The sequence below is a fragment of the Gymnogyps californianus genome, chromosome 1 (genome assembly GCF_018139145.2).
Source record: "Gymnogyps californianus isolate 813 chromosome 1, ASM1813914v2, whole genome shotgun sequence".
In the NCBI taxonomy this organism is placed as follows: Eukaryota; Metazoa; Chordata; class Aves; order Accipitriformes; family Cathartidae; genus Gymnogyps; species Gymnogyps californianus.
Window position 1 is genome coordinate 152058839 of NC_059471.1, and position 25337 is coordinate 152084175.

Sequence of the window (25337 nt, forward strand, 5' to 3'; positions counted from 1 at the left end):
TAACTTTATCCCCTAGAGGGTAGGGTCAAGTGATCTACATTCCCTAACTTCGCAGGGGTAAAAAAGGCAATCTATCACCATGGGAAGCTGGTGAGGGATGAAGAAATCTTTCCTTCCGTGATGTTTCTGAACAGAAGGTAACTAAATAAAAACAGGGAATAAAAGTTGGATATAATTATTTTTCTCTTCTCTTGAGGAAATGCTGGACAACAAGCTCCAGAATCGTTCTTTCTCAGCTACATCTATCAAGGAAGAACCCTACGCAGGGTAAAAAAAAAAAAACAAAACAAAAAACCCCCCACCAACGAAAATTTGATCCACAGTTAAGAGGCTGTAAATGCAGCCATTTGAAGAAGAAACCAACATTTTTCAGAGCAGTCTTGCAGGAACTGCCACCTTTAGCAGTTAACCATTGAACAAGCAGTGATGGGGAACTAATAAGTGCAGAATGGAACACAATGCACCTACAACTATTCAAATACCAGGTGATGTGGTGGAAGCTTATAAATGTGAAAAAGTATGTGGTACTCACTCAGAAAACCATGGTGTTTATGAAGAAGGAGGTTTAGGAGCACATTCAGATGTACGTGGTCATAAAATATAACTTAACAAGTTTTCAGAACTATCCAAACGGAACACTTACAAACTTTAATCTTCAGAACAATATGGGAATATTCTGCAGTGCTCACCCAACAATTTACAACAATAACAATATCCAAACAATACAGAATATGAAGTGATAAGTGCATACATGATGTTCTTCTCCCACTTCACCCAGTGCTTGTAAACATTTGTTGAAAATGACTGTCGTTTAACCCAAATCAAAAAATACTCCAGTAGAGTTATGCTAGCAATAAACACATAAGAGAGCAGACTCAATCTCTGACAGTGAAGGATTTAACATGACTTACATTAAACTTTCAAACCTAAAAATACAGTGTTAATTCATTGCAGTGTTGTACAGATTTTTAAGCACAAGGTGAGGATATACCACTAAGTTACACATTTAGAAGAGGCTATAGGAGAAGATGGTAAATCTACATGCACATTTAAGGATACAATGTAAGCTGCATTTGCCTTCAACGTGACAAATCCAAGGTTACATTAGCAAGGGGAAAAAGGACAACTTTGCCAGTGAGGTTAGCAGTAGCACTGTCCCATAGATAGACTTTTTTTAGGTGTCCTTTACTGTTATAGATTTTGGTGGTCTTCCACCTTTACCTGCTTTACATTATCTTCATTTATAATTTTCTTTCTGGATGTAGCACTTGAGATGAGAGTCTGGCGACCATCACCGCACTATGTTAGAGTTACATGTCTTTCTTACAATAACAGACTGAGGGAACTGGGCTTGTTCAGCTTGGAAAAGAGAAGGCTTCAAGGGACCTATAAGCAGCCTGCCCATACCTATGAGGCGGTTGTCAGGATGACAGCCAGGCTCTTCTAGCGAGAAAGGGTATAAGTTGAAACAGAATAGGGTCAAACAGGATAGAAGGAAAAATTTTTCCACCATTAATACAGCCAAGCAGTGGAACAAGTTGCCTCAAAAGGTTGCGAAGGCTCTGTCATCTTCAGTTTTTCAAGACTTGGCTGGATAAAGCCCTGACTAAGCTGGTCTGAGCTCTGAGCTGGCCCTGCTTTGGGCAGGAAGTTAGACTAGAAACCTCCTGAGGCCCCTTCCCACTTGAGTTACCTTACAATTCTACTTACTCTTTTTGTGGCACCCTTCCTGAAACCAGGGCTGGCAGCCTGATCCTTATGCTTTACTTATTTGACACAATTACTGAGCGTGTCATTGCCGCTGCCTAATCAGCTAGATGGATCAATATGAAAAATAGTGCAAAACAAATTTATTGCCAGCTCATGTCCAAGAGTTCAAAGGAATGATGGGCCCTGATTTGCCCCACAGGGCAAAACAATAAACTACTCTATAGCCAAAAAAGGGAATAAAACGTGGTAGATTAGGTTCTTAGGCCTCTATCTGGTCCGAGGATTTGCTGCAATTACAAACTTCGGATGCTAGTTGCTAATGTAGCAAAACCAACTTCTCCTGTTTGCAGGAATGGTTTGTACTGGTGCAGCTATTCCTATAGGTATCATAGGAACACATTCATCACTGGGCTGAGCCATGGTACTGCATGCAACAAGAGTTAGAGATTTAGGCACTGGAGTTTGAAAATTATGCTTTCAGTTACACTTGAACAAGTTTTCTAAATGCACTTGCTCTTCCATAAACCATATAACCAACAGAAGAACAGAGATTATTGTCAGACATCATAATATCCTTTAATATTACTGGATGCAACACATATTATTATCTTCCATGCAATTTGGCCTGAACTTTAAATAGATTAGTAGAAGACTGGTTTATTTCTGCCACAGTTAAAATGAGTGTGGCTATGACAAGTGTTAAATTATAAAGTAAACATATTCCTTATGGTGGCCTAAATTCATGGGTTTCTAAGTGTCATCAGATCCATGTAAGACCACCCTAGTTAAACCCTGCTACTTCCAGATGCAGAGTATCAACAGTGTGCTACCTGCCCTGTATAATGCTAAAATTGCTAGCATTTAAAAAAGTTTAATGTAGAAGTCATAGAAGTCTCACTAGACATTATGCTGTTTCAAGAACACCAGTGAACATGACTTATAATTATGATGAGACCACAGCTCCATCATGTAATAAACTCATTCTACACTTCTAAATTTTTTTTTCTTTAATATGACTACAATTGAACAATATATAAATGGTTGTTATTTTCAGCTTCTGGGGGCCACTGGAGATATAATAAACCACATACAGCAGAACACATACTCTACTGAACTCTACCATCCTGAGATTCATGTACTCAGACACTAAATTTGGTCCTATTTCACTCACAGCTATGCTTATAAGGACCAATGTTTTGTTCCCTAAAAGGATTTTCATGCAGGAACAAAGCCAGAGCAAATAAGTATTTGCCCATATACAAGATTATTTTATTGATCATAGCTACTACTCTGAAATTTGTTAAGTCACCACAACAATTTCAAAGCAAGTTTATGTTTACATGTTCACAGACTGTACTTTTGGATGTGTAAAAATCCAGCAAGTATTTGATGGTAAATAAAACCAGAAACCTGCGGCATCAGTAACATCCAAAGAAAGGTACCTACAGTTTTTCTTCCATACCTAGCAAAAGTACATGGTGACAGGAGATTGATTGTTACTACTTAAAATACATTTGCATTGCTGTTAATGCCACCTCCATTCACCAGTTCTGTCTGTTGACTTTTGTCAGATTAAAGTCCCAACTTTACAGACACTTCTGCATAAGTGTTAATACTATGTTTGGGCTTGGTACTTTTACTTGCAACCACCCTCTCAGACTACAAACTCAGAACACAGACTTACTTAAATTGGGTTTGTCTACGTAGCTCAGATGCTAAAAGATGCTAAGTAGTAACCAAATCTGATACTTCAAGGAGGCTGAGCGATGACAGTGTAATATTAATTATAGTTTAACTTTCCTCTTAATGAAGTATGATCAGTGATGCAGAGACAGACAGGGCTCTAACTAGAGACAATGGGGAAGCCCAGACTCACAGGCAAGGACTGGAATGGCGACGGAGACCTCTGGTGGGAACAAGGAGGGAAGCAATCCGGTGGTACAAAAGTCACCAGCTATTTCTCCAAGGTGCTTGTTTTCTGAAAGAGCTCTCCCATCTGTAAACTTGACACTCATACGTACACGATAGATAATCAGTAAACAGTCCATGTTACTTGCTTGATTTTGTTTGATATGACTAGCTGCTCTAAAACATCTCGGGAACGATCTGCAAAAGAACCAAGGAATTTCTTGTTATTCATTCAGAATATACATAGGTGGTGTTTAGAAATTAGGTAAACAGCAAAATAATTCAATTATATATCTGCATTTATGCTTATCTTGCTATTACAATGTCACACTTCAGATATACCTGTAGTAATTCAAAACCACTCAATTCTTTCTCCAATCACATAACTGTAAAGCATCACCAACCAACCAAACTTAAAAAACGCAATATAGATCATAACCTCTCTTAAGTTTGTTTTTTTTTCAGGCTGACCAGTCCTTCTCCATTCCACTGTTTCTTGAATGGATGCTGTTCCATACTTTTGGAATAGAGTAGGGGTTTAAGGTGCTAACATATTTTTCTGAAGTCTTATCATCAACTTTGGGTCTTCATCAGCATGTTGAGGGGGGGAAAAAAGGAAAGAAAAAAATCCAAACTCTAAAACAACAAAAAAATCCCTCTCTGAAGGTTGCCATGTTTCAAAGCAAAACTCTCACCTTGCTTTGAAAATCTCAGTGTATGATTATTATTTTATCTGGTAAGTTATTATTTGTTTGGGATTATTTACAAAGTATAGTGTGCGTTTCCAGAGAGCAAGAAGATACTATCAGGAAGTAATTACTCTTCTTACTCCCTGCATGATTTGACCTACCTGTTATCAATGGGCATCCATGGAACAGAAAAATGTGTATCTTCGGACAACAAGTAAGGACCGCTTCCACAGCAACATCAGTCAGATTCACACAGCGTTCCATGTGGATCTCCTGTTATGAAAATAGTAGTAACAAAAGCCTGTCAGAGCACCCATAGTTTTGGAGGCAGAGCTTTCCTTTGCCCAACCATTTTCAGAGATCCCCACTGTTCTGTTTTCAGTGGGGATAGAGTTAATTTTCTTCCTAGTAGCTGGTATAGTGCTGTGTTTTGGATTTAGCATGAGAATAACGTTGATAACACACTGATGTTTTTAGTTGTTGCTAAGTAGTGTTTATACTAAGTCAAGGATTTTTTCAGCTTCTCATGCCCAGCCAGCAAGAAGGCTGGAGGGGCACAAGAAGTTTGGAGGAGACACAGCCAGGACAGCTGACCCAAACTGGCCAAAGGGATATTTCCATACCATATGACATCATGCCCAGTATATAAACTGGGGGGAGTTGGCTGGGAGGGGCAGATTGCTGCTCGGGAACTAACTGGGCATCGGTCAGCGAGGGGTGAGCAATTGCATTGTGCATCGCTTGTTTCGTATATTCTAATCTTTTTAGTATTATTATTGTCATATCATTATTATCATAATTATTTTTCCTTCCTTTCTGTCCTATTAAACTGTCTTTATCTCAACCCATGAGGGTTTTTCTTTTCGATTCTCTCCCCCATCCCCCTCGGTGGGAAGAGTGAGTAAGCGGCTGCATGGTGCTTAGTTGCCAGCTGGGGTTAAACAATGACACCCACACAGAAGAAATTATGACCTACTACTCCTCTGTGCATTGACCCCATATGTGGTCCTGTACAGACCAGGAAAATACCCTCAGGAAAAATAAGACAGCTTTTCTATGAAGAGTTGAAACTAAAACCATAAACCCGAGTTTTCCCAAAACACATGTATCATTCAAGACAACTGAGAAAACTCTTCAATGAGATTCTACAGTGTTTGAGTCCCATCGGTTTTCCTATGACACACATTCTCCTAGTAATTTGTTGTCCAGGAGAACAGGACCCAAACTGAATTCTGGGGTTTCCCAAAACAGGCAGGATTCGTAAGTCTCTGCTGAAGTTCCTAATATCTATCTATCTATATGTCTACATGGTTCCTAAAAGAAGTCCAGGAACTTCTTCCAAGACTAGACTAAAACCTGCTGTCTTCTTCATTTCTGTGCAGTTGTAAAACTAGTACCTGTTGTATGTGCTAGAGAAAGAATAAACTCAGAATAAATTAACAGATCATTACCAACTTTTTTTTCCCCTCTAAACTGCCTTACATATTAATAAATATAACATACAAGAGGAAATGCAGAAAAGAGACTATCAAATCTAATGAAAATAGGATTTGGGAAAACATACTTTGGGGATCTTGGTGTAAAAATAAAAAAACCCCATTGTTTTATTGTGAAAGAGTGTCTTTCCAAATGATAAATTCCAAGGATCTTGAAAGAGCACAGAAATGAAAGGGACCTTTCGTAATAAATGCAACTTTGTACAGAATGATGACACAGAAAACAAGAACTGTATTCACAGAAGCAAGATATACAAAAGCTGATATATGCATAGTTTTTAGTTCATTTTAATAAGTAGAGTGAAATGTGGAATCTTAATGCCTCTGAATGAAGTAAAAAGATTTATAAATCTGCCTGCTAGTTACAGTTTGAGAATTTTAAGACTCTACTTTTTTCAACGTGTACCTGACATTAGAACACTGTCTATAAATTTGCACTTCGATGACATGAAACAGAGGTATGAGGACTGTGGCACAGACAAGGAAAAGAGTTACACTGAAGAAGAGATTGTAGCAAATAATTCTATATTCTCTACTAAATTTCTTTTTCTTACTGCTTGTAAACGAAGAGACCTAAACCATTCTAGCTGTTTATACTGACAGAACACAACTTTTGGTTTTAAAATTGTCATTCCACACAAAAACATTAAATTTTACCTTATAAATACTGCACAGACTGCCACCCCCCCACCCCCCCCCAAAAAAACAAATGCAAAAGCACTTAAATACATGGCTTTTAAGGAAGTGGAAACAAGTATTGAGCACAGGAAAATAAACAAGCAAAATCCATGCTACTATTCAGTCTGGCATGACTGAAATTTCTCAGTAGTTATTCTGAAATCAAAGCCCACCACCTCAACATTACTTTCTTGAACACTTATAGATGAAGCAGGTCTTATGTAAGCTACCTAACTTGTTCTTCCTGATCTAGTACAGCTTGCACAGGCATCCATGTGCAGCACACACAAAAGAAAACCTGTGCACTTTCAAAGAAATAGTAACTACAGCAATGTGACCAGGAAACACCAAAGGCCACATTCCATAAGCTGGAAATTTTTATTTAAAATAAATGGAACTGTGTTTCTGCGGTTTGAAGAAAAAGGGCTTACACACAAGAATATAATTCTCTGCGAACTGTGGACAGTAATAATAAAGAGGGAAGATAATACTGACAGAGTAATTATACCAACATTGCTGGAAAATAGTTCAAAACCCTCTAGGAACTTTAAAAACCCTGCTCTACTCAATAGCAAACCCAAAACTTATTACAATAAACTTATGAAAACTTATTACAATATTTGTGTTTTAAGACATATGTACTGAAGACTTTTGGGAGTGACCTAGTCTGAATGACCTAATCCAAATCACAGTGATTGATACACATTGCTTTACATTTGTAGGCTGGATACGAGAGGTGTCTTATGAAGACTATCTGCGTAGTCTCAGGGTTGTTTAGAAAATCTGGAATCAATGTTTTGCTACAGCTATAAGTGTAACCAGCTAAAAGACAAAGATATTTTCAAGTCACTTCTAGTAGACAAAAAAAAGATCTCTCATTGCTATTGTCTGAAAAATAATAATTTCATCTTGTACCCCAAGACTTATCAAGACTAAAAAGATTGGCCAAAATAGACAAGATCAGCTGGAAAAAAACAAAACCAAATCTAACTGTTCACCCTCCAAATAAAACAATAACAGTTCTATTTTTTCCAGGTTATTAATACTGTCAGTTGACCCAGATTTGGTATTTTGTTTAGGGTTGTTTTTTTAATTAAACACTATAAACTAGTAAAAGTATGACTTGCTTCCCATCTTAGTTTCTAGATTAATAGCTTGGATTCAGAACCAGCCTTTACAAAAGCAAAACCACACACACAGATAAGAAATGTACTATATAGAAAAGTAGATCATCATTCATGGTAAGAGGTATGGGATGCCTCTTCTCCATCATTTTATCACTGTCTCAGTGCCTAGAAATCTTTATGCAAAGAGAACTTCATTTTCACAGTTGCTTTCACAACTCACCTATGCAGAGGTGCTAACTGATTTCTTAAATCTATGAAATTATCCACATTACAAATTCTGCCTCAGCGTTCAACAGAATCAAGAAACAACTCCAAAGAAATCAAGGGAAAAAGTTAAGCATTCATTTGCATTTATTATACAGCACTCTAAAACAACATGAGTTAAAATAAGCATAGTACATTCAACAGAAGAAAACTCATTTTGAAAAGATTGAGGTTCTCAAAAAGCTGGTCTGGGGCACTGCTAGAGAGACAGAAAATACTTAATTCATAACCAAAATCAGGGCAAGTGTGTATACAAACAAACGCAAAAGTCAGCCAATAAAAACCATACCTCAGAAGTAATACTGATAATAATAATTAAAAAATGGAAGTATTTGCTTTTGTTAATTTCTTTGTTATTAGGTTAAGTCAGTTACCTTTAAATTCTTTGAACATGTTCCACTCACTAGTGCTACAACACCATCATCTGTCACCTAGAGAAAAAACCACATTGTTATTAACACAATGGATTAAAGCTCAATTTTTTCAAACACAGCTATTTGGGGGGACAAAAAAAAATTATATTAATTTATTTACTCCCTGCAGTCACTGAATACGCTTAACATTACAGTATTTTCTTCCCAACTAAGCTTGTAGAGAAAATTATCCAAGCATGTTTTTTCAGTCTATTAAACACTGTTGCATTTTACTGCCATGTGATCCAGCCTGGCTTTCTACCCAGATGTTTCCAACTGCGTAACTGCTATTTCTGCAGCTTGTCTCATTTAACAGTGGGTACACTACTTTGGTCAGAGCATGGAACTTCTAATTTGTAAGGCTTAAAGCACTTCTGCTCTACCTAGACCAATTTTTCTCCTGTTTTCAGAACTGCTGGAGATGTTCCTGAAGAAAGTTTCTTGGGTTGGGGAAAAAAAGTAATCATAGCAGTCTTTTATCCGCTATCTTACTTTTACTTATCTTGAAGCAAACCAGTTACATAAGACAAAAATCCCTCAAACAAGCAGTCTTACAGCAGTTGTCATACACTTGCACTAAAAGGTTTATCAAAGTGATAGGGTACAGAGAGCCACGAAGCAATGATTACCTGCAAGAGAGAGGAGAGAGACAAAAGACATTCCTTTCCTTAGAAAGGCAAGAAAGGCCAATTTATTCGTTTGCTTCCGGGAACCAAATTCATTAAACTTCCTCCCCACTTCAAAAGCTGGATTGGATATCAGATCCATCACACAGGTTTTTTCATAGAGCTTAAATTAGATGGCAGGAATAGTAGTCATCAAATACACAAAGTAAAGCTCAGCCAAATTTGACAGGTAGAATCCAGAGACCACAAGCTCCATTTCTGTTTAAAGACTTGATTATTCCCATTGCACAAATTGTCTTATTGCCTTCTGGCCCTCTATTGCAAGTCTGCTGTACAGAACTGTAATAGAAAGGGTCAGATCAGTGCAAATGGAGAATGGACAGGAATGTCCCAGCATGGAGGCACATGAAGGCCTATAAGAATGGCAGGTACTGTCAGTACCTAGCTTAGCAGGTCATCAAGACGACGGCACGTTTAGCTCCTCAAGACACCCAGACCAGGAGACAAAGGGCAGTAAATGAATAAATTCTACTAACTCCCATAGGTGGGACAGAATGGAGACAGTAATCACTGTCAGCTCCTAAAGGGTATGAAACGGCGCATCCAAAACCAGTGCATGGTCACCAACCTAAGACCAGCCCGAGTAAAGTGATTAAGATTTGATAGCTTGTGTCCTTTATCCTCCATGTCATCAAAACAAACCCGGACCAGACTGCCTGGCTGGAGCCTGAACACGGGAGAGACCATCTGAATGCTACTGTCTTGACGCTTGTGAGTGTATGGTTACGACAGCGTGAGAGCATTAAACCAGTTTTGTATTAAAATAAAGGCCCCTCACTTCCCTGTATGAGCTCACAGTAACCACTGCTATACTGTTACTACAGTGTTGCAGTATTGTTTCCTACCCTATTGAATGTCTACGTGCATTGTCTGTAATGCCACATCTGCCCACCCTCATCAAGGGATACACTCTCATACTGGGGATAAACCACCTGCAGTTATTACCAAGCCACAAATACATCAGCTTCTTGGTACAGAGCAGTTGTCACCAAACTCTGTATGCATCTCTAGCAAGGGCTTACGTAGCCCAGTACCAGCAGTTAAGTACATTAGCAACCCAGCTCTGTTCTACATGAGAAGTGTCTGGACAGATGAAATGACTAACCAGCAACACTCCTGCTTTTGCCAACACATTTTGCAGAGAACTAAACTGTCCCACACCCCACACAGAAAACTGCTGCAGTCTGCACAGCCCTTTCAGGCAAGATTCTTCCCACAACTATTTGCCATACACTGAGTCAATGAACATTAAAGAGGAAATGTACTGTTTAATTAGTGCAAGGATTTGGACTCTTGAGCCTGTGTTTCTACCTGTTAACACTGCTGGGATTTAGAGCACACTAGAAGTAGAGCAGTAAGTACAGGGTTTATGTATAAAACCTACCTCCTCAGAATGGTAAACATAAATAGATTTCTTATGCGGTCCTGGGTCAGTGTAGCAGACTTCTTCAGGCCAAGCTTCCACTCACACTGTCTGTGTGCATACAGGGGACACAGAGCTACAGCTCCTTCTTAGTTCAATCCTTCCCTCGCCTCACCCGCCCCATTTCTTGCTATTTTGTACCACTTCTATACCTTCTACTTACTGTACTTCATCTCTGCAGTCACCAGATGAGCCCATTTTTAAAATGGCTACATCACCTTGAGGCATTTGGCCCCTTTGTAGTCTAGCTCACATCTGCTTCCTTGTTCCTGCAAGTAAGCTGTGCCCGTCTTTGCCTGTTCATTTATTTCCAATGTTCTCACTGTTTTACTCTTTCACACAGCTTTGACAGTTCCACTTGATATTTTTACTATACATTCTGGCACTCAAACACAAGAATATGGTTAGGCCTTGCAATCTCTACAGGCATGAGCCATCCATAGTTTCTCTGCTTCATCTTAAACTTACTTCATTTATATCTAGTATATGTTTCCATTTATTTTTAGTCAAATGAAATTCAGAATTCTAGTGTATTATCACCATATGATTATCAGAAAGGAATAAAAAAATGTGGAAACATTTAGTTACTGAAGAAGCTTTCATCTCATTTAAAACATATACAGGGAAACTTAGCCATTTCCCATAAAGGAAGAGAGAGGCAAGGGAACAAAAAAGTAATGAAATAAGTTTGAAGAAATAGAGTTAAATGATAATAATAAAAATTACCAAAGAAAAGATTAAAATTACTTTTGATGCCCTACTGCTGGAAAAACTGAAAGAAGAAGAATAGCATCTAAAATAAGAATCTGCTATGTGTTTTCCAGATCTGACACTTCATTACAAATGCTCTGTGCTTGACTCACATTTAACAAAGTAATCACTCACCATCAGTCAACTGAATGCTACACTTACTGTAAAAAATCCTTTCCCTCACTTCATTATCTCACTGTAATTATGAAGTATGTTACAGTATTGCTGTTGCAGCTGATCTCCCCCTTCTCATGCTAAATACTAATTGTTGTTAAATCCTCTTACCTGCCCTTTCTGACATTTTAAATGTCATTCTTTCCGTGTTGACTCCATAACATAACTCTGACAAGCCACTCAGAAAGCACAGTCACTCTTGAACTAGAACTAATTATGGAGTGTTTACTTCTACTAGGGGCTTATATTGTTTGACATCCTATATTACTATTATTCAGGTCAGTTTGTCCTAACTGAAAGCAGACAATAATCTGTCCAAGATTCTACTTTCTTTAAATGAAATATTTTGGATTACTTTACAACTTGAAGAAAATGATTGCACTAAATAAAGATACTGAAAAAAACCTCCAGTATTAGGTAGATTTTAATAAAAGTTTCTCTTTGGTCCACAATACATGCTGTAATGCCAAAATGTGTATTTGTCTGGTTACCAAGATGCAAAATATATCTTTCCTTTTCCTTGAGAGGGGGAAATTGGAAGTGAACTGTGGTCCTAAATCTTGTCAAGAGTAGAGCTAAAAAGATCCCCTTTCAATTTTATCATGACAATCTTAAAAAAATAAACAAACAAAAGTCAATAAGCCAATTGCCACCATAGTTACCTGAGTAGATGAAAAGTCCACACTGTGAAGAAATTTGCAGTTTTCTCCTAGTGCCTGCAGAGATGCATCCATGATGCCTGAACAGCTACCCAAGTTCACTATTTGTAGGAACTGGCAGTTGAGCGCAAGAGCAAGAACTCCACTGTCAGTTATATCACAGCACCTTTTAAAAGACGCTTCACGCAAGTAAGGACAGGATAAGGCCAGCGCTATGACACCTGTCAAAGAAACAGAACAATTTAAAGAATTATTCATTTTTTAACATAACCACCATGCTGAATCCAACATGCTGTCCCCTGGTCCTTGACTGTTCAACGTTCATCTCATGCCGTGGTAGCAAGGCTCTGTACAATGAAATAATTTTGTGGTTGGTTTCTTTTAATTCAGGGATGAGAAAAAGAAAATGACAGTGAACAATGCTAGAGTTGATAAAAATTTCTAAATGCTGAATTCCCTTCCATATTGCAGAGGGATACCTGAGGGACATTATATACATGAGGTATCACCTCAGTGAGTGCATGAAAAAAAGCCAATGGCTTGAAAGCAGGCTGATGATAGTGCCACTGATGGTGCAGTGAATACAGGCAAAAAGCAAGGTAAGAGGTCATGTCTGAGGTCAATTCAAGAAATCAAAACAATAGTTCAGAAGCATGACAGGAACCAGGTACACCTATGACACAGCTCAGGCCAGGACTGAAGGTCCACAGACAGCTGGTGTAGGTGGGCATGGCAGGTGAGACCAGTCATGGCCATTAGGGTCTGTTGGTGCCCTCAGAGCCCTGACAGTCAGCAATAACCGAAATATTTGCACAGAAGTGTCGCAAGGTAGTCAATAAAATAGAAGTACATGAACCACAGATGCAATTTGTGAAAGGAACTTATTTCAAGGATGATGGAAACGTGATGATTACAGCGGTACAGAAAATTACATCACTTCTGGATAGATAGAAATAAAAAGTTGAATGTCATTAAGATATGTTACTATGTAAGAACTTGAAAGAAACATGGACAAAATAGTACTTGCTTGGGTCTGAACCACTTTGCAAAGAATGACAGAAGAGACAGTAGTGGTAGTTGAATTTGACAGAGAAATAAGTACTACCGAATATTGTATTAAAGGACACTAAATGTTCCACGTACAACCTACAGAGCAGAAGTTTCCTAGTAGTGACAGGGCTCAGACATTTCTGGATGTGGTAGCCACCAGGTTTCTTAAAAAAAAAAAAAAATCCCACCCAAACAAACCAACCAAAAAACCCCCACCTGTTACTGAATTAGTAAAAGATAACACTGCTTTAAAATGGGGTGGTTTGGGGTCTTTTTTTTCTGTATGTAATTGAGATGAGTGATAAAGAACTGTTGCAGTTTAAATTAAAGCCTTCATAACTGATTCTCAGTTTAAAAAGGGCTCAGTTTATAAGTAGGAAAGTTAGTAAAGTTGGATGGACTAGGAACTTGCCAATAAAGAACTAGACTTTCCAGTTTTAACTGCAAAGTAATCAGGAATCTCTATCCAAATAGATGAAAAGTGTACATAAAGAGCTCTAGGCTTAGCTGGTACCTTAAGAACCGCACTAGAAATCAGTGGACAGATGAAGGTATGGAGGGAAGACCATTGCAAACTATATCTTAGGGGTCAAAAAGTATAACAATGAGGTGACATTGAAAATAAATAAAATCAATTTTTAAAAGTTTAACCAATTATTTAAGTAAAAAGATAAGTGTATCACTATGCAGTGGTAAGAAAATACAAACCAAGACTGATCTAAAGTACAGTATACATTAGCTCAATACTAAATTAATATTTTGCCTCAATTTCCAATAAGGATGAGTTAATGATGGAGCAAAGGAGTAAGTGTAATCAAAAGACAAAACAAAACTTGTGGGAAATAAAACTCAGCAAGCTTAATTCTTTTAAGCTAATAGCTCCTGATACAACTTGAAACTGGAGGTTAAAAGTAACACCTGAAATCCTAAAGTCCTAAAGCAAGTGAAGTCTTTTAAGTCAGAGAAGATGCTATAAGCTTATTTAATAACAAATACATTTAATTAAAAAGGGTAAAAAAGTAATTTAGGAAATCGCAAGCCTGAAACTTCAACCCCAGTGGTACTGGTAAGGCTCTGGAACAAGTTTTGAGGAAGGAATAATTAAGATGAAGTGGAAAATACACTCAAATGTAGCATAGTTTTACCAGAAACCTAGCATGAGAGTAACCTGATAGCTCTCTTTCATAAGATAATCAGTGCTCTAGGCCTATAATTTACACCACTGAAGTGAGTTTTAATTAGTATTGGTATGGCATTGGGGATTTTTTTTTAAGCAATGTCTACCCTAGATATTTGTTGCAATTTACTCCAATCTAACAAGAAAAATAAAACAGAAATAAGATCCCAGTTATCTGTGCACAGATAACATACCTTCTGAAGTGATTCCCAATCTGTTTTCTTTGCAAGAATTTAAGTTGATTTTTTTCAGTTGCTTGCAGTTATAAAGCTGCAATAATGCATTATCTGAAATATCACAGTCTCGGAGGTCTAGAGACTCTACAGCAGGGTGCAATACCTGTAACGAAAACCTACCATTTCAGTCAAACTCTGCTATGTCATAGAACATGCATATTTTTATCTAAAATACTTGTAGTGTTAGACATCACATAGAACTTTTAAAAAATATTCACTAGAGGATGGGGTTACCAGTCCTAGAAACTAAAAACTCTAAAGAAAATATGGTATATTTGCTGCAACAGTTCATCTCGTACAGCATGAACATTCAGTTTCTGTGATCACATCTAGAGTAGGAGCACATTAACACTACTATTTAAACAGTGGAAGTACTATTTTGATGGTACAGTTGCTAACACTAGTGCTTCTGCCAGCACAGATACATTTACCAAGGATAATACCCTCAAACTTACTAGCACAACTTTGATGGCAGAAATCTGAAGTGTAAAAAAATACTGCCTGCGATCAAAACTTAAATCCGCTGAACAGATAAGGGTAGTATTTGAAAGATATTTTGCCCCAGAGTATTCTTCTCACCTACACACACACTCTTTTTCTCATAAACAAGCAATCTCATTATCATACCATAAGGAGGTACCAAATCCTCATTAAATAGGTACTTTCGCTCCCACAAGACCATAGGTTGGAGTTTTTGTGAAATCTTCCCCAAGAGGACATTTATGAAATTTAGACCCAAAGCAATGGAAGGCCTCAGATTTTAGTAACAATAGCCATATATCTTACCTCTAATTTAATTTTCAAGGATTCTCACTACTTTTTAATAAACACTGTTCATAGCCCCCTCTTGTGCAAACAATCTATACCTTTGCGGAGCTGTCCTTGAGACCAATAGGCAAACGTTAGATCAGGTTTTCACGTTACCTTGTATTACTCCCTTCAGCTTGTCATTCCCTTCCTTAACTCACAGGGATAAAAGCATACGGTAAATTTCCATACACAAGCAAAGATAACAGCATAGCTGACAGGCTTGTTAAAGGCCTATTCCTTTCTCAGGTTCACCATTCTAACAGGTACAATAAAGATATTACAAGGAATACTGTTTTTCTGTTTTGCAAATATGTAAGATGCTAAAATCTTTACTGACCAAGTCAAATAAGCCTTTTGAAAAAACGCAAAAACTTCTAGTAATTATCATTGCAAGCTTTCTGCAAAACGAATGGCAGACCTCAGACAGCTTTGACAGCTTTTTCTCCACAAATGCTAAAAGCCTCAAATATGTCTCTTTATGCCACAAAACCACCAACATATCCCACAATACACTGGTGAGTAGTTTTCACAAGATAACATTCAGCTCTTATTTCACTCATATTTCTGAATTCATATCTGAGGAACTAAAACAGCCAAACCCAGAGATGATGTGCTTAAAGCCAAAGTGACCATCAACACTTATTCAAGATGCTTGCCCCGACTGTTGGCTTTCTTTCACAGTTCCAAATTGCCTAGGACACAACAAAAGTGAGCAAACTGCTGGTTTTGAAGCCACTTGAGAAATCTTATGAGAAAAAGAACCATTAGATGCAAGGAAGTCTAAATGAGAAGCAACAATACTATCAGAATACTGCCTATATAAAGTAGCTAGAGTATTAAGCTTCCCTAGCCCATGATTCTTCACACACTCAGGTATTACTTAGAGGTTTGCTTTCTATTGTTATTCACAGATTCATATTCACTAAATGTATATACTAAAATCTAATCTGTCTCACAGAAGATGGAATTTTAGATAGAGTATGGATTGTTTGGATGCAGAGTACAGGAGATTAAAGTATAGAGTTATATCCTGTGGACATATGCTGAATGGCTTTACAGATTTTCATGGTAAAAGTGAGTTGGAATAAGGAGTTTAGCATGCGTGTCGTGGAAGGCTGCTTCAAATAAAAAGCAGAGTGAGGGAAAAAAATGCATGATAATACAAATCTGGGCAAGAACAGGGAGGTAAGAGATGAAATAGACGTTTATACATAAGTGCAGGTTAACAGAATGTCAACTGGAAGAAATTGAACTTTAAGCAAAATGCTTAAACACCAAAGAAAGGACATGCATAAAAACAAATGAGAGAGCATAGCCTGGAAAATTCCAAGAGAATAGATCTAGCTGCAATACTGTGGAGACTATGAAAGAAAAGGGCAGGATGGAAGCAATAGCAAAGAAAAAAAATTCCTTATCCGTATGGAAGATCCATTGAGACACTGCAAATGTGTCACATGCAGAATACTTTGGTTATACATGATGTGAGCAAGGAATAGTGAGAAGAGCTAAACAACATAAGCCATTTTTGCTATGCCAAGCAACAAGAATATCTGCAAGATGAAAGAACATGAAAACTGAAGAGCGAAATGGTATGGAGAAACAGTATGAATTCAGAATCCAAGAGGTGGCTAGCATTTTTTTAAAAATGCAAGTGAGATAAACCTGGAAACTGTTAGCAAAGAAAGTTAAGGTATAACATGCCCAAGAAAAGTGATGACAGCTAAGGATAGAATTGCAGGAAATTGCAGGAACAGAGAAAGGAAAAACACATGAGAGAAAGAACCAGAACAGAATATCCCAGTGTCAGAAGGAAAACAGGCTCCAAGAGAAGGCACTGATCAACTGCTGAATGAAGACAAAGACAGATGAGATTTTACAAAGAGACAGAGGAAAAGATTGTAACTTTTGTTTGTAGATTGTGACTACAATTGTGACAAAAGATTGTAACTCTCTAGATTATTTCCAGACTAAAGATATCCTAATAGATTTTGTGCATTTATACACACACAATCATATGGTTTTAATTATATACATCTCTTCGGATGCTTAGAAAGGATTACTTACTGAAAAGATAGCCTAAACCAAATTTTGTCAACTCATATTTTCCAAAATAAGATAAATAAGACTCTGATCTTTACTCAAAGACTTATTTTGTGCAATCAAAAAATGGTGCATACTAAAGATAAATTTTTTTGTTCGTAAGTTTTCCACAGTACTTCTGATTCTGCCTATAGTCTTGGCTTCACTATTCCGACTCTGAGAAACTAATACTATTTGCCTCTTCCGAGTTACATGTCAAAGCAGGAATGAACAAGGAGTCATTCATTTTCTGTTTCACCAAGGCCAACCTTTAGCCTTCCTCAATTCTCACGCCTCCCTTTGAGGCTAAACAAGATAACAGTAGACAGGTACCAAAATAGATGTGCCCCATAATTTATAGCTAAATAAAAGCCATTAACTGGTTTCATTTTGAAACACTGACACACATCAGTGAGCAAAAGGGATAAGAGAATTTGACCTATCAGTTTCTAGCCCTAGCATCATCATATTTCAAAGAATCAAGGTTTAAATAAATTACATGGAGATCATGTGCATAATGTCAATAGAACTTAACAGAAATCTAACAAGTTCCTGAAATCTTTCCATTACTAAATTATGCACTAGCTTCTTGAAATATACTACATTCAGGAACAGAGACTGGTTTGCAATAAGAGTCTAGTTTCCCATACTGAAAAAGGATAATATATGTCAGCTGATTACACAGAAGTCAATTATCACTGAAGGGAGAATGTTTTTAATTTACTTGTCACTACAAACATAATCCTATTACTACTGATACAGGACTATTAATATTATGAAGTTTAAGAAAAAAAACTGTAAAGACATGGACAGAGTAAGCACGCCTGAATTTATCTGTTGTCTCGTGTAAACAGTTTTAGTTTAGTTCATCCTTTTGTATTAACTATCACAGACAGAATAGTTTTGAATGGGTTCTTACCTCACTGATATTTGAATCAGTTATTTGCCCTTGCCTACTCATTAATTTGATCAGTTTATCCTTTATGTTGGGTGGCAACGACTTAATATCTGCAGCATATCTGGAAAGGTTCTTTGTCAAACACTGAAGGCATCTGAAATAAAGGAAAGTTACAGTACAGTCAAAAATAGGCATTACATATTAGAACTAGAACAATCAAGCCATAAGATGTCATCTTCTGCATCCAGCTATGCTGCTTTCAAACCTTATCAGTTCCAGCTGTTCCATGCTACCACCAATTCAATTATTGCCCTTTGCGGTCAATCAGCTGATCCTTCTGTGCAAGTGTTCCCCAATCAACTGTAGGCAAAAATTAGCCTCATTCACTGCAATCACGAACCCAGCTCACAAAATGAGTTTGCTGGTAATACATTCACGAGCTCTAAGAAAAGCCTTTTCACCAGCTAAGCCTCCACGCGACAGGCAGTAAAATCTTTAGTTGGGACAGCTAGTTCCAGAGAAGGGACATGTCTCTTTCACTTCAGTTAAAAACATTAAGGAAATATTTTTAGATGTAGTATTTTGTTCACTGTCTAGTCTGTAGTACTCTTTTAATATGAATTGTGCTGTGTAACCCTGTGCTCAACCCTTTTAACTGTGCTTAAAACTAGATATGATCACAGAGGATCGTCACTTCAGGCAGAAGTTTTTCTGCCTTATTGGGGTCCAGGAAATCTCATATCAACAAGCTCAGGGTCCCACAAAGTAGATTAGGCAAATAAAATAACAAGTGGACACACAGAAAATAGAATATATAGGGGAAAGTGAACCCACTTGGATTTTTACAAGGTATTCAAAAAGCCTCATCAGCAATGGTTCTTCAAGAAATTAAGCTGCCCTGGGATGAGAAGGAAGGTTCTCACACAGATGGCTGAAATCCTATCACAATCAGAAACATTGATTGGTTTGACTCAGTATAGCCATTCCTTTTTTAATAGCAGTGTTTTAGGCCTCCTTCCCCCCACGTTTATTCATCAGAATGATTTATCAACCTGAAGGAAACAGCCTGATTATCATACACACTGGGCTAGAGATTTTGAACTAACAATAATGCCACCATACACTGCATTTTCTACACAGCATAAACACTCCCTGGGCACCTTTTGTATTAGGGTCAAAATTGTTTCCCTGTTCGGAGCAACCTGTTCCCTTGGCCAGACAATGAAACTTACTTACACAAAGACTTATACAAAGTTTCCATCATGAGATACTGCTGCATGAGAAATTGCAAACAAATCTCAAAGACACACAGGGTTTAAGCATTCATTTGAAAAGGAAGGACTAAGCAGAAATAAATATGAATAGGCCTACTAGAATCACAGAATGCTTGGTGATGCTTTAAGACAGGATTTGAAATCCTAGAATTTTATCTGTGTGAATGCAAGAAAAAGGGATCCTTTCAGTCAGAATATGTTAAAAGACTCCAGATGGAACAGAGCTTTTTGGGAGAAAACATTAAGAACTTTACTTAAGCAAAATAAAACAAAGAGATCAGTCTTATCCAGATATATGTGGCATAGTACCCAGGTGGAACACTTGAAATAATGCTTTTCAAGGTCAAATATACAGAAGAGTATTCACTTATGCAATATTGAGTACTACAGAGGGACACAAATCACGCAATCCTATGTTTTTAAGATTCCTACAGCACTTTAATGTATCATAGGAAACATAAAATGTTAATGTCCCAATCTCTGCAACTGTAATTACAATCACAGGCTTACTGAAACACCAGAGACAACTCCGAGAAGTGTTTATGAATAGCTTCTAAGCATCCTGAGCATACTGACCTCCAGAGCAATCACCAATTGTTAATATGCTAAAAGACAACTGCTGGTCCTTAAGAAAGGAATTGCAACTCTCTGAAGGGAGATTTTATTATCAAAAAACAAAGTCCCTAGGTAAATGAGGAACATAAACTAGAGTGAACCTAACCAACATTCAGAGATAACTGAAAAGGTAACACTCTCTCATCTAGGAAATGCCAAGACTTCAAAAAGGACTACACTACAGCAAAACTAAAATGGAAGTGGTTGAAATGGGGGAGGAAGGGTAACTCCTCACTGTCCTCCTCTTGCTTAGAAACCTAACGTGAGTCCATCATATAAGTGATGGAGTTCCCTGAATTGGAGGTTCTACTATCTATTGATCATAGCTACCTGAATTAGATTCCCTAGGCCAACTTTTCTTTTTAAATCCTATCCAAAATTTTGAAAGAAAACATTACTGTCCTACAAAACATTTTTCCATTAACTCACCCTACTAGTAAACTCAGAGCAGCTACTGTAATTGTACAGTAACTCTCTCTACTGTAGTTGGCCTCTATACTTTTATGTGATCTGGACACACACAGCAATAACTAAGATTGGTAAGTAAAGAGTATAACGCATTCACCTGGCAGACAGATTTTGTCCCAGTCTAACTTAATGAAAGAAACCATGAATCCTGTTTTTCATGGACAGGGCAAACTTAGTAGTGCTTTACTCCTGTAATGACCTGATAAAAGACCATTCCTTCTTGCAAAACCCCCAACTGCTTTTTCCCTGCTCCACATCATCAGACTTGTACATCAGCTGTTTAGAGTTCAGAGTCGTCTACAAAGTGTCAAATAGCATACTCGTTTGTTCCAAATGTGTTAAGAAGTGCAGAACAGAAAAGGCCTATGATTTTAACCTTAAGCTTTATGACCTTAAGGCCTTATAACAGGACAAATGTGTGTACTTCCAATACCTAAAACAGAAATTAGATCTTTATGACTAATTATTCTACAAATAGGCTAACTTACATCAAGGTGCAGCTTATACTAAGTTATGTCACATGAAATAGAAGTGGGACACATCAGAAGAAGAAACGAACCAGAAGAACAGATACTAAAATAGGTTTAATAACAACAAATACCAAAATAGATACATCTTCCCTCATTCTTTAGGGCTGGATAATTTATATTCATAGCAAGACCATAAAAGGAACCTCTGTTTTGAAACGGATGCTCTACTTCTGTCCTCAGTTTTTGTTCATGCAGATGTACCCATCTGTAAACATTCTGATGGCTTTGTAAGACCTTAGTTTTCCAAGACACTGACAGGTCAGGTAACGCATTAGTCTGCAATAGGCTGGCCCCCTGTTAATGATATCTGTTACACAGGAGCTATCTATCAATGACACATGGAATAATCAAACCTAAGCAATACCTAACTACATACTCTTGTGATGACTTACACGTGCAGCACACTTCTTTATCATGTAGTGACAATCTTAATTAAAACACCTTTAAATTTGATGTTTCATTTGTGTTGCTCTAAGAGTCTCATTTTTGATGGTAGAAACTCTCTTCGTTCTGAGCTCATGTCTGGGCATGAACAAGTCAGCTTAAAACACCTGCCAGGGCTCTGAGAAATTTGTAACAGCAGCCTCCTAAAAGTATGACAGCTAAAGCTGTTATATGCCCCAGCTGCCTTCTCCACCTCTCCAGCAAGCGTTGTGGCTGCCAGGCATCCACTCTATTTGGCAGGCCCTGCAACTCCTACACTGTCAGTTTTCAAACAAGCATAATTATGTAAACCAGCTACAAATTTGGCATACCTCAGCATGTTGGCCTTAAAACTGCATCAGCTAGGAGTGCCTGTGTAAGTTGGTCATTTCTCATCTCGGGAACAATAACTTCAGGAAACAGAAGGTAATGTAAGATATAACGTGAGCAAAAAAAAAAGAATGTTTCTAAATATTTCCAATATGATGCTCTTGTGCATGTGACCTTTTCTGTGCTAATTTCTCTTCTGGGGCAGGGGGAAAAGGCCATCAAGTGGCAGACAAGCAGCAGATACTATCAAGCAGCAGAAACACCTTAATAAATGCACTTTCTGTTAGGTTTGGAGATCTTAAAAATAATTACCTTATTAAAAGGACTACTCCACACATTAATAGATTTGTTTCAGTTTTTAGTTTCTGCTATAAGTTCTGCTAGTTAAACAATAAGCCTAAGGGTTACCATAACTAAGAAGCTTAAAGTGCAGTCTGGCATAAATAGATGGCCATCACCTGATCAGCATAAGAGAAGAAACAATACACTAAAATTACACACATTTGTTAAAAAGTTGTGTAATTACTAGTTTCAAGTATTAATCTTACTGGTATAATAATTATATTTTCATATTAATATAGAAAATCGCTGCAGCAGCACTAATAAAGTAATGTAAAAAAGATTAGTAACCAATCAAAAGTAGAAATTGTTTATGGTATCAAGCGCTACAGTACATGTAAAGAGAAATTACCAGGTCTAAGATCTAAGATTAATCACAAGAACATAAGCATGTAGTATAATACTCGTCTTAAAAATCATTTTAACAGATTAATCATGCACAACAAAAAAAGTATGGGTACTGTTTTAGCTTTGCAAAAAGAGAAAAGTTATTAGCAAGACAGAACCCTTGTAATTAATTTCTGTTAGCAGTCCAGCTGTCATTACACACCACTCTAACCAAATACAAAGTCCAAACAGATGTTGAAAAGGCTAGTTCCACACCCCCTTGTCTCTCCAACCACTCTTTACTGCGCCTTCCTCATGCCAGCTCTGAAATTCACAGCTGCAGTGTGAGGTGTTCGGCATCTGATCTGAATGACAATTCCCTTGACTAAAACTGTGAGGTCACAGAAACAACCCTGCCAGAACAAGTAGCTGAGGGCAGGGGGCAGCAGCAGCCTAGAGTTAAGCCAAATTAGATTTAGCATATAGCCACAACTCTGGAGTCCCTATGAACAATTTTTTTGCAACAGAACCTTGTCTGGCACCAGAATGCCACCAAATCACAGCAAATTAAACTCATACCAATTAAAAACTCTAGAGAGGTCAAAATCTTAAGGCTCTATAATCTGAAGTGTAGCACAGATTTAGGCAAGGAAAGAAGCAAGATTTCCAGTGTGGAGGAACATTAAAAAAAACCACTAAAGTTAGCACAGTGTAATAAGGGCGCCTGCAGCAGGTCATTGCAGAAGACACTGCAACGAGAAGACAGTGATTTCAAGCAGAATCTGGGCAGAGTTTAACCACAGGCCTTGCTTGCAGAGGCCTGTATGCCAGCATGAGTGACCATTACATAACCTGAGCACACACCATGATCGCCTTTAACTCATTCCTCTGGAGATGTGTAAGAATGCAATGTTTTCACCGTACCTCGGTGACTGCTGGATGAACTTGGCTGACTGACTGTAACAGAGAAGCCTGTACACAGCTCCGAGTCAGTATACGTACACGTAGATTACACCATCCACATTCTTCTTCTTGTCTTGAGATTAAACAGCGTATCTACATGTAACATTCCTTTACTTGACTGCAGAAATGAAGAATAGTTGTTTACTTCTAAAAAAAATCTTACCAAAGCTCTAAAGACCATGAGTGTGAACTTCATCACCTACGGGATCTGTGCAGCATGCTGATCAATGTGAAGGGGCTTGTCTCGTGCTGCAATAGCCAGGGTCCTCAGCATCAGAAGGGACATAAGATTGCTATCATGTTTTCTACTACTACTATTCTTTATGCAATAAACCAGTTAACTAGCCTTGAGAGCCCATGCCTTTCCTACTGAGATCCCAAATGAACCAGCACCTCCTTAGTGCAAAACAGCACCCTGCCTTTGGCTAGGATGAGTCAAATAGACTTTCTGAGCCTTTGGGGGGGCTATGTGTGTGCACCGACCATGTGACTGTTCCCTCTTCTACGATGGATGCCTATTGAGTCACGTGAATGGGCAAGCAGTCATTTGACATACAAGGGCACACACTTCAGTTACATGCTAAATACATATTTATCATGACACCTACATTTTGGCCACTGGGTAAATGAACTTTTCCGGCATTTCATCCTGAAGGAGGCAGATTGTCACCATATACTGTAGTACATAAAACCAGTTGTATCTAAAAACCTAATGCAAACTTAAGATTAATTTTTTTCTCTTGAAGATACTAAGTGGCTAATGCAGCCATGCTTGAATAGGGACCTGCAAATCTAGACCAGCTACTTAGTTCAAATTTGCAGTAAATACTCCAAAACCAGTGCAGATACATGGAAATCAATGTGAGCTATGTCAAATCTTCTAGTTACATTTAACTGTCTCTTGCCACAGAATTTTAAATTTATCTTGAGAGAAAAGCTTATTAAGATTAATCACATTCTTTTCAAAAAGCTGGTTGATATCTCAGAGTACAGTACTGATCTGCAGTTTAAACAATTAATCATTTAAATTATAAATGTCTTCACTGTTATTGTACTTCATAGGAAACAATAAAACACTTATTGGCTACACCAGGGCAACTATAATCTTATCTTCATTGCTTTAAAAGAATAAAAGTCTAACTGTATTGTTTGCTAACTATTTTTCTTTCATCTGTCAAATCAAATATTTTACCCCATGCTGTCTCTAACTCCCTTCTAAACACAAAGGAATTTGACATAATGAAAACCTCAAAGCAAAACACCATTCAGTGGATTCACTGGGGCCAGGTGAAGCCAGGGATGCTCAACCATCCCTCCACATCCAGATCTGTCACGGATCATCCTGTTATCAACCTGCCAAATCCTGTCACCCCCACCAAACTCTGTCACTCCTGTCAAACCCTGCCACCTGTCCCGTAACTCCTCCCAAACTGTCACCTCTGCCAAACCCTGTCACCTCTCCTGTAGCTCCTGCTGAACTCTGCCAAACCCCGTCACCTACCCTGCCACCACTATCGAACTCTGTCACCCACTCCACCACCCCCGCCAAAGGCCTGCCAAATCCTGTTCCCTGCCCTGTCACCCTGGCCAAACCCTTCCTCCGGGCTCCCCCATAGGAAGGCCCCGAGGGTTGCCTCGGTGGCGCTGCGTTTACTCGAGGCCGCGGCCCCGCTCTGAGGCCAGCGGTCTGGCCCGCCCGGCCGGCCCTGAACCGACCGGACTTCCCGGAAGGAAAGGGAGCCGGCGGGCACGGGGGCAGGCTGTCGGGGCGGCACTCACAGGTCCAGGAGGAGCTGGACTTCCTCGCCGGCGCCGTCCCAACCGCCGCTGAGGCGGCTCAT

General features: G+C 38.3%; 1 protein-coding gene across 3 annotated transcripts; it reads right to left on the reverse strand.

Annotated features, from left to right (window-relative positions):
- Window positions 1-627: 627 nt before the first annotated feature.
- On the reverse strand, window positions 628-25337 carry AMN1 (antagonist of mitotic exit network 1 homolog). Of its 3 annotated transcripts, none has more exons than XM_050913730.1 (7): window positions 25276-25337; window positions 18249-18381; window positions 14399-14543; window positions 11981-12198; window positions 8247-8303; window positions 4469-4580; window positions 628-3816 (listed from the first exon to the last, which is right to left on the reverse strand). In XM_050913730.1, the coding sequence occupies exons 1-7, from the start codon at window positions 25335-25337 to the stop codon at window positions 3743-3745; spliced, it is 801 nt and encodes a 266-aa protein (XP_050769687.1). In that variant the 3' UTR covers window positions 628-3742. The 3 variants fall into 3 exon arrangements, with proteins under 3 accessions (XP_050769687.1, XP_050769696.1, XP_050769704.1); XM_050913739.1 differs by lacking the exon at window positions 25276-25337 and adding an exon at window positions 23660-23721; XM_050913747.1 differs by lacking the exon at window positions 25276-25337 and adding an exon at window positions 23458-23485.